The 10,378-nt window shown below is 43.7% G+C and overlaps 2 protein-coding genes across 4 annotated transcripts in view; one reads left to right on the top strand and one right to left on the bottom strand.

Annotated features, from left to right (window-relative positions):
* The window catches only part of LOC131884728 (tubulin polymerization-promoting protein homolog), an 8,098-nt gene extending 5,939 nt beyond the window's left edge, over nucleotides 1-2,159 (bottom strand). The window contains exon 1 of the mRNA XM_059232590.1: nucleotides 1,797-2,159. The gene's annotated coding sequence lies outside the window, so the exon portion shown is untranslated. The remainder of the gene's footprint in view (nucleotides 1-1,796) is intronic.
* Nucleotides 2,160-3,961: 1,802 nt separating this feature from the next.
* Nucleotides 3,962-9,489, top strand: LOC131884779 (RNA-binding protein squid-like). 3 transcript variants are annotated; one of them, XM_059232658.1, is made up of 3 exons: nucleotides 3,962-4,121; nucleotides 4,611-5,561; nucleotides 7,012-7,254. In XM_059232658.1, the coding sequence occupies exons 2-3, from the start codon at nucleotides 4,628-4,630 to the stop codon at nucleotides 7,044-7,046; spliced, it is 969 nt and encodes a 322-aa protein (XP_059088641.1). In that variant the 5' UTR covers nucleotides 3,962-4,121; nucleotides 4,611-4,627; the 3' UTR covers nucleotides 7,047-7,254. The 3 variants fall into 3 exon arrangements, with proteins under 3 accessions (XP_059088641.1, XP_059088642.1, XP_059088640.1); XM_059232659.1 differs by lacking the exon at nucleotides 7,012-7,254 and adding an exon at nucleotides 6,243-6,469; XM_059232657.1 differs by lacking the exon at nucleotides 4,611-5,561 and adding an exon at nucleotides 8,399-9,489 and having other exon boundaries at nucleotides 3,975-4,121; nucleotides 7,012-8,013.
* The last annotated feature ends 889 nt before the right edge of the window (nucleotides 9,490-10,378 follow it).

Here is a 10,378-nt window from a genome sequence, read left to right as displayed (position 1 = left end):
AAATTTGTCCAAGACTCCTATTCATCAGTGCTTGTATGAAGTTGTACATTCATTTTTGCCAGTGCCAGGATACTCAGCGTAAAGCAATCCCTTGGCTAATATTTGATTATTTCTCTCGGGCCAAAGAATGGCCCTCTCACACATTGAACGACTTCAACCGACGTAGTGCAAGGAAGGTTAAAACTTCATTCTCCTCGAGTTTACACGTACGGTACCTACCGGGTATTCTGTCACTCAAGGCTAAAAGTTTCGAGCTTGTCAAAAGGTTTTTAAAGACCCATTAGGACATCGTGATGCTGGTTGCACCATCAAGCAATTTTGTGCGATCACTTCAGTCCAGGTCATCAGGGGTTACAGAATACGACCCACGTTAAATTGGAACTCTCAAGATTGACGATTTGTGAAATATGCTAGATCGCACAACTCTGGATCCTCATCATGACTTTTTTTTTAAATTGTCCCTTAGTTCTTTATCTCTATACAGCGCTCCTTTTTGTACATTACCTTAAGCGTAACCCAACTTATCCAAAGGTTTATTTGCACTACTCATCATTACAATCTCGAGCCGTTTATGGAACAGGGCCCTTGAAATGACTCACGACTGAGCCCTCATCTATGGTTCATTATGTACAATCAAGAGGTTGAGTAAAATATGCATTGAATGACAAGTAATCATCACTGGCGAGTGGCTACTCCATTCTTTCGTTCCTTTTTAAATCCAATAAGCCACCGATGGAAACATATCTCTTGGGCACCCTGTCCATGTAGGCTTTTAGTGGAAATAGCACAAGCATTGTCCTCCACCCTAATTCTCCCGAGCACAATATGTACAGCGTGTACTATGCTAAGGACGCAGTAAGCACTTTCGTAGTGCCCACTCTGGGATATCATGTAACATTCCCTCATGGCACCGCCATTTTGGTCCGATATCTTGGCACCACCTTGAGATTAACTAAGGAAATCTCTGGTATGAGGCGCATGCATTACTTAATTTGCCCGGTAATCTCATCGAGGACTTTGTGTTGAACAAGGAAAGTCTTGATATATCGAGTAAATCGATTACTCCAATCCCACGAGTTATATAGGGAACATAATCCGACAGGCGGCTTATGATAGACTAAGCGAAATTCGAAGTTGATTAAAAACACTGCCCAATACCCGGTTCATGGAGGATAGAGATCTATTAACTTTTGTTCGATAGATTGTAAAGTGATAAAGGTTGAGTTGTTTTTGCAGAAATGGGCGCTACTCTAACTTGGAATATTTTCCCCCGAACTGTATAGACCAAACTGCTCTGAGTATTCCCAATAGAAAATCAGAACATAATGGCAATTCCAACTTCAAGTAGACATTGTTGATGCGATAAAAAGTGACCCTAATCAAAGTGAAATGTACAATAAAGTGTTGGATAAAAATATCGATCATTTGATTGGTCACAAAGTGCTCTGTCAGGTTTAGAAACACAAGCACTGCGTACAAAGTACACGTGATGTTTGCTTCGTCATTATCGTATTCCAAGTAGGGCTCAACACGAACTCCTGGTCTTAATGTTGGCCTTGAGAGTTCGTGCACATTGGAGCCATTGCCAACAAGTTAAATTCGTAAAGTAGTGGATAGAAAGCACTAACAGAGCAGGTACGACTGACTAATCGAGCAATCAACAATTGGACATAAAGCGTAATAACATACAGACCTCTTGACAATCAGCCAACCACGGCATGATTGTTATTTTGGCTAACAAAGGCTAAATGGACAACACTCTGAGATTAACCAAATGAAACGGATGTAGTACTTACACAGTCAGAATCGTCACGCCCAAACTATAATCCACTTAATGGCAAGATGTGTGGTATAGTGAATGAGGATTCCGCTATCTCTCGCAACTGAGAGAAGGAGAAGGGCCAAAAAGGATCTCAGAGACGATGTTTGGCGAAGGGAGGAAGGTCAGCCTTGTACCAAAGTTCTTGGTAGACTATAGTGGATGTGCGTGGATGTGTCGGGCTGAACTGTAGCAAGGCCCGCCTGAATCGAGCAGGCCCGAAATGCTGTGGTTGGGCTTTTCTGGGACCATGCTCCCTCTTGTTCCACCCGATTGTGAATCGAGCTTCGGCTGAGTTTGGAACAGATCTACCGGAGCTCTGAAGCAGAATGTGCGTACTGTACATCATGACGCGAAAAAGAGTTTTCATAGAGGGACCGGGGAAAGGCTTTCACTCTAGTCTGGCCTTTGTCGTGAAATGGTCTTGGAGGGAGACAAAGACGAAAAATATTGAGCCATGACGAGGGGATCGAAGGGTTTCCGATACCTGAGGTCGAGTTCTTCTATGTTTGAGCTTTGATTAGGGGGGTTGGGAACCGCGGACGGCCTTGGAAGAGGTGTCCTGTGGTTTTGATGGAGCCAGATCTACCTCTTCTTCTGGGTTCCCCCATGAGTCATAATGCTCCTGGCTTCAAACAAAGTGCACGTTTGAATCTGCTCGCGCTTTCATTTCAGGAGCCCCTGTTCCACAATTGTAAGAGCGTTCTAGGCATTTCATTAAGTTGTCGGACTGGTTCCTATAAATCAACCCGTGGGAAGTATGATTTTTTGGTCTCAAAAGAGAGTGTAAACGACAATGGACAACGGATTTCAGGACGAATGAATAAAAACTAATCAACGGGACTTGTCGCTTCGACACGAGAGTTTAAGAATCAAAGTTAAAAACTTCAAAATAATTTACTCTGCTGTAAAGCAAGCTAATGAACGACTTGCAATAGTCAGATATGCCAAGGTGTCTGATAACGAGGGGCAGCAACACCTCATTATCCAGGAATTCCTTATGGTCATGGAAGTTCCGTAACAAATAAACGCGTTGAAGGAATTCACCACATCGATTGCTAGGACAATTGTTTGTTGCTAAAATGTTGAAATCCTTTCTGTTGCAAGGAACGCATATGTTATTCGCATAATCTGTCAACATCTTGTGTTCAACATCAAAATGAAATTTCATGTTTAGAACTACTCTTCACAGGAAGAGCAGCTTCCTACTGGAGAATGGAATTGGCACGGTTGTCCACTTTTTTTACCCAAGATTCCGCTATCTTCAATGACAACCTTGGTTATCCAACTTAAAAATATTTTCAGGTAATAGGTTTCTTTCCATCTTTCTAAAGCTTCCCGTTTCAAATTAATCAAAGTCTCTCTTTCTTCATTTCGAAGTGTGCGTCCGTTTGAAGGTTTAATGACCTCTGCAGATGCTGAAAGCATTTTCGGTATCTCCTTCACGTCGCTCGGCCAAGAATATAGTAATGGACCCAGTCAGTACTCAATATCCCTTGAGCAGTATAATTTTCTGTTTCATCTTAGACCATTTTAAGCATTGAGAGGACATTAAACAGCTGATATAGCTGAAATCCTCGAAATGCTCCAATTCGAGCCAGAGACACGTTTATTTAGTTTGAAGGTGATATAAAAATATACATATAAGCTTTTTCCATGGTATATTTAAAACATTTCAGTATTACAATGTCATGATGGGGATTAGATGGGTTTTCATTTGGATATAAACTTTCCTCAACATTCTCCTGCCGTTAGCTTTTTACCATTTCTCCTATAGGGCCAAGATTCTGATTGGACGAAATCTTGGCATCATCAAGCACGTGACTCACTAGATTGCATCATGATTGGCCGACTCTTTTCCTGCCCTTTTACGGTCACACTGGCTGAGTAGGCAGAACTCTCCACCTGTCCCCCTAAATTCCGTCCCTTTATAGTGCCGCCAAATTGCAAGAATATCAGTCAGGTTGGTTAGCCACCGCACGAATATTAAAACTTTTATACAACCTAATAGAACCGTAAATCCATTTTTGACTGCTTGTTTTGCATAATCTATTGATTGCAGAGCATTGAGATCTTGTAGCGATCTTTTTGGAAAAACCTCGAACTAAAGGTTGTTTTCGGTTATTTCCGCAACACTGATCTCGCCATATTGAAATTGCCGCCCCTGGCAGATAGGCAGGCGTGAGGCTGTAATAATTTTTCGGCCGAGTTCACCCCACCAAACTACTTATCCTCTCAGAGAACGACAGAAGTGCTCGCAAGATCCAAACGGAAAGCATTGGAATTAGTTTTGAATAAACAGGTGAGTTCTCTTAATTTGACTGATTTGCGGTTTTAGGTCGGTGCTAGAGAAGATTGTGCGGTCGAAGGAGTCAAGAAACCACGGATTCATCTCGGATTTGGAGCTCACTCATGGCGATTCTGTTCGGCGTCCATGATCGCAAAGACCTTTCTGAAATTGAAGCACGTGGCTGGCTCAGATGCTAGGGGCGTGTTTTGCTCTTGCGAACCACCCCTAGTGGCCAGCCCGGCTAAGTCAATTACTTTGTAACTTGGCCAATGGCAAAACTGCAAAATATTCGTAGTTGCAAAGATCAATCACGAAGGAGAGGATGCAATTGTTCCTTGATTGGCATCATCGACACATAACGTGTCGAATGATTCTGTTCCGTTTGATCACTTACTGACGACCCAAAATCAACAACCACAAAAAGTTCATATTCCGCAAATTCAACTTGTTCTATTTTCTCTCTTTCCCTTCCCGTTTTTGTGCCTTGGCATGAATGCTTAGATTTTTGTTGCTTGATCATGTCGACGACCGATCAAAACGAAGGCTCCACAGCCACTGTGACCGACGAGACAACGCCTCAAGCCAATACCAATGAAACCGTCAAGAGTCCAACAGAGTCCACCCCTGCCGCCGAATCGGCCAAAAGCGAAGAAGCCATGGAAACCGCTACTGGAACCCCTGAAGGAGCTACCACGACTACGAATCCGGTCAATGAAGATGACCGCAAGCTGTTCGTTGGGGGTTTACCTCAAGATGCCAAAGAGTCTGACATTACCGAGTATTTTGCCAAGTTTGGGGCCATCGATGGCGTAAACTTGAAGACGGACTCGCAAACTGGGAGGTCTAGGGGGTTTGCCTTCGTCATTTTTAAGGCCGAGGAGGGCGTGACCAAGGCTTGTGCGTGTGCTGAAGACGAACATCAGGTGAAGGGCAAGAAAGTAGCCGTCAAGAAGGCTATGGCCAAACAAGGCAAGGTCTACGTGGGCAAGCTGAAGCCTGAGATCTCCGACGACGACATCAAAGAGTTCTTCTCCAAATACGGCAACATTGTCAGCGTGGAACAGCCCTTTGACAAGGTCAAAAACGAACGCAAAAATTTCTGCTTCATCACATTTGAGAAGGAAGAACCCGCCAAGACGCTTCTCAAAGAAGGGGTTGTGTCCGTCAAGGACCACGAACTGGAAATCAAGAAAGTCACACCCAAGAACGAAACCATGCGAGGGGGTGGTTTCGGTGGCATGCGCGGGGGTCGGGGTGGTGGATGGGGGGGGTATGGCGCCGGAGGTGCCTGGGGAGGCTATGGTGGGGGTGACTATTGGGACGGGTCGGGGATGGCTGATTACTACGGCGCCTACGGGGGTTGGGACGGCGGCTGGGGTGGCTACGGCGCCGTCGGCGGCTACCCAGGCGGCAAAATGCCGCGAGGTCGTGGAGCACCCCGCGGAGGTCGAGGTAACATGCGCGGGGCACGCCCTAAGCCATACTAGATACAGAGATTGTGTTGAAAACACGGATCGCCTCTTTTGAGTAGTCAGATGGGCTCTCCTCGATGACTTGATTAGTGACTTTTTCCGTAAAATTCAGCCGCAGCGCCTCTCTCGTACTAGTAGTCTTTATCTTGTCCTGAACTGTAATAACAAAACAAATCCCAACCACAACTATTAAGTATTCCACCTTCTTCATTCTCGAACCATCCACGCTTCATGTGGGTTGGCAGATAATTTGGCAAGCTATTTGCAATTGTGACATGTATGTTGATCAAGTTCGGATCTGAAATAAGAACTTCTGAATGTTATTTGGTTTTTTGCTGTCAGTCCTGGAAGGACGTCAACCCTGTAAATCTTGCTCCAACTGATAATATGAATTCAACTTCTGCTATTACTACAACAAGAAATACTGCTTGTACATGTCGTAACTGGAATTTGTTTCGAGCCCTGTTTTTTTTGTACCAAAACAATAAAGAACGCATCTCAAATGGATTTGATATTCCACTTTTTCTGGAGCCGCCAAATGTCCATCAATTTATTTCATTTTACTAGTACTTAAGCGAGATTATTGATACACTTGGCTTGACTTGATGGGAGAGGAACTTTGGGCTCAATCTGATCAAATCTTATTGCATCTCTCTTTCAGCTCGACTACCTTGAGTCTTTTTTAATGCTCTTACTATTTTTCATTGAAACCGTCCAGATCGAACTTGAACTGAGTTTCCCATATCCAGGTTCCTTTTTCAGTACGTGTTAAATCTGATTACTCGATTGAATTGATTTCTCGCGATACTTCAGCGGTTCAATTTACACTGGGGTTTCTGATAGTTATAATCACAATAAACTTGATCTTAATGTTTCGTTGAAACTTGACACGAATTCTCCCTTCTTTCTTGTGCTAATCAAGGTTTTACTGCCAAGTGTATAGCAGAATCTCTTTTTTTTTTTTTGACTGCAAGCTCAACACCAATCCGTGAATTCAAACTTCTTCCCGATTCAAGGGACTCTCTCACAACAGAGAATAAAACTTTACGTTGGTTAAAGTGGCTCACCTCTAGCAAAAGAAAAATGATTGTCCTCAGTTGAACAAAGTTCTGTCTTGCATCTCAAACCAAGGAAAATTTTATCCAACCCAAAGCTGAATGAACCAAAAAGTGACCTGGAACGTTGTTGTAAAGCAAGCCTTCTTACACATCATGCCTGGCTGGTGATTGATCTCCAACAAGAAAGACGTTTAATAATCTTCACTAAGGCCCTCGGCCAATTGTCGCACTATCAATCCTTCCTCTGGACATCGGTTTCGTCCTCAATCACGACCTGAGCAATGAACATTCGAAATCGAAAATCTATGAGCTCTTAAAGCGCGAATTTCCTTGACGCCTTGGAGCTAACTCCTCGCCTTCCTTTCATTCCAGTCTACCCTCACGCCACAAATTACTACTACTCTTGAGGCACGTCCATCAACGGCAACCTCAACCACACCAACACCAACACCAATTATCCCCACCCATCAATCACAACAGTATCATCAACATCTTCATCCTCATTGCAAGTCTCCTCCCAAACGTGGAGCCAACAGCATCAATGAAGTTTGCTCCAAGACAGCCTTGACTTTCCCCTATTTGTTTTACCACCGCTATTATTCACCAAAGATATGGGTGCTTCGGAACAATATTGTCTGAAGTGGAACGGCTTCGAGTCGAATATAACGTCCTCGTTCAGTGATATCCGAGATGATGAGGACTTTCTGGATGTAACACTCGTCACGGGTGGACAAACGATCCGAGCTCACAAACTCGTGCTCTCGGCTTGCTCGCCCCTCTTTCGGAGCATGCTGAAGAAAAACACTCATCCTCAGCCCATGATATTTATTCATGGCGTCCGGTATGCCGATATCACGGCCATTCTCAACTTTATGTATCATGGTGAAGTCAACGTGAGTCAAGAGGATCTCCCCACGTTCTTAGCTGCCGCTGAGGAGCTCCGGATACGAGGTCTTAGCGACAAAAACAATCTCGATGGTGATCTGGAGCCTGGCGAGGACTCGTCCTCGCCCCGGAAGCGACCTCGAAAGCAGGATCTTAGCGCCTCCATTTCTCAAGAGGAATCCAGCAATCATTCACCTCGTGCCAAAAAAGCTAATACCAGCAGTGGTGGATCCGAGGGTATTAGTATCAGTAACAATCAACCGTCCACGTCCACTCTCGGATTACCGGACGAAACCCCCTTGTCCGAGGAGGACACCAACAAAGATCTTATTGTCACCCCGGATATTGCTCCGGAATTCCACGATGACTCCAATAGTGTGAGTGAGCAGGGCTACTCAGAATTTGGATTCCCTTATGAACCTGGAACCCTCAATAATAGCAGCATTAACTATTCCCGACGGAGTGGGCGACTTGACGATAGCCTGGAAGGTAAATGCGTTCATTTTTTTTTAAAGTTTATTTTAGATTTAAGGACTGTTACTTTTCTTTGCTCTCCCGTTGTCCTGAGTTGGCTCTCGCGGTTAGGAAGTTCTGGGAGAAATAATGAACTTTGTTCTAAAGTGCACAAAAGGCTCTTTCTCTGTCTTTCTCTCTCCATTAACATTGTTCATAATATCTTGTGGTGGCGGTGATGATGTGTTCATTGATGAGAATCGGAGTGAAGGCAAAGGGTGTATTTAACCAGAACCGTGCAAATTAACGCCTTTGTCAAAGTCTACCTCATCGAGTGTTCATTGCACGGTGCTGTGTTATCTACACCCTTTTGAGAAAAAGGACGCTTTTTGAGTTCTCTTTTGTTTCTCTTCATCTTCAGGCTCCTCTCTCCCAATGTCATTTTGGCCTCCAGACCACTCCGCATTTCAAGCGGCCGCAGCCGCTGCGGCTTACATGGAGCATCACACCGGGGTTGTTGGGTTGATGACAGAGGGCGTTGGTGGGAGCATGGGGACCCGTCCGCACTGTCCGTATTGCAATAAAGAAATGAAAAACGCCCACTCCCTCAACGTTCACATCAGCCGCTACCACAACGAGAGCAGTGAAAGCTCTGTCGAAGTGATCTGTCCGGTTTGCGAGCGCAAATACGGCAACAAATATAGCCTAAGAACACATATGCATTTAAATCACAAAGATCAGCTCCACTTATTGGGGACCACGAAAAAAACGCGCAAATCTGCACCTGATTCTCCCCAAGCGTCTTCCGAAAACAACTCCAGATCTTCCAAGAACATTGACAAAATCGATAATAACGAATACTTAAAAAGATACTTAGACCAGTAGATCAGAGAAGAAGCAAACCGCAAAGAGGTGGTCTTTCAAGATAATGGGGTGCTTGTACCTGGTGAAACTTTAAAAGTCGGAACTTGCGAGGAATAATAAGTACTATGCCAATGAACTTCCTTAAATATGCCCAAATTTAAAAGAAAAAGGATTTCTTCCTCGATCCTCGGAATCCTATGAACCCCTTGAACTATAAAAAGAAGAATTAGGCCACCATTAAGGCTAACATTTTAAATGACGCACTAACAAATATGTCAAGCGAAAGACTCCTCCGACGATGCTATATTACTTGTTAACTTCTTGAAAATATCCTTTTGCCTAATGAACGATAAGAAACGAGTGAGTAAAAGCGAAATTCAGCTCACTGTTACTACAAATGGCAACGTGTTAATGCAGAATCTCCCACCAAAACGTCATGAAGTGCCGATAAATTCTACGACCTTTTGTATTGCTAAAGCTAAAGCTATATATATTGTATATTTATTTATTCATGTTATCGTTGAAGCCAATGGCCTCTTGGTTTGAATCTCCAAGGCCTTTAAAAAAACATCGAGATAAATTACCATTGACATTTTGACCTTGGAGTTGCCAGGCTTTCGTTTATATTAAAAAATGTGTGATCCGTGACATTTTCCAATTTTGTGAGGAACAAATGACCGCGGTACTTGCCCAAAGCAAGGCAACATTACCTTAGGAACACAAAAATTGTAATTTAGGCTATCCAAATGTGAGTTTATTACGTAGAGGCTTTACCTTAGTGTACGGCGTTTAGACAATATCCAGTATGTAAATACAAACAAAGAAGATTAGTGGATACTCATTGAGGGTAACATTCAAGCCTTACCTCAGTTGTAAGAGCGGTCCCGTTTAAGGTTGATTGGTTGGTTACATTCTCTAGCGGGTAGTCAAGCCCGTTCAAAACCAAACCAAGCCAAGCCAAGAAAAGGAACTGAAAGGCATGTGAATTATATCCAAGGGTCTGTAAATAAGGGCGTTGGTACGTAAGTAATGATTTTGCACGTCGTTGGTCTTCACAAGAAAGCAAGGTCCGAATTATCCCCTAAAAATCGGAGCTTTCACCTAAAGCAGATCATTGCTACTTTGCCACGAGATATATGGGTTGAAGCCTCAAAGTTGGAGTTTATTGTGTCCAATCCAAAGCTATTTATAGGTGAAAATGGGCCAATTTGGCCAAGTAACAACGAAATAGTTCAAGGGCGTTGAACTTCGGATTTCTTTTGACTAATATATTATTACTGATACCGGGTGGCCGGNTCGACCATTGGAGATGAAGCAAATAATAGTGCAAACAAGATTATTGTGGTTTTCCCCTGCAGCTGATTCGGTATCCATGGAAGAAAGCTATTCCAGCCGAATGAAAGCAGTGCCTCTACAGTGAGAACCCATATAGCGAACAGCCGTTCACCTGTCATCCATTCGCTCCAAAAAACTGGTCCTTGACCTGACCATGGAGTACTCCATGGCCTGACTCATTGGCAGAGCACTCTCTTGGCCT

The sequence above is a fragment of the Tigriopus californicus genome, chromosome 8 (genome assembly GCF_007210705.1).
Source record: "Tigriopus californicus strain San Diego chromosome 8, Tcal_SD_v2.1, whole genome shotgun sequence".
Lineage (NCBI taxonomy): Eukaryota > Metazoa > Arthropoda > Copepoda > Harpacticoida > Harpacticidae > Tigriopus > Tigriopus californicus.
This window is presented reverse-complemented; position numbering and strand designations above follow the sequence as displayed.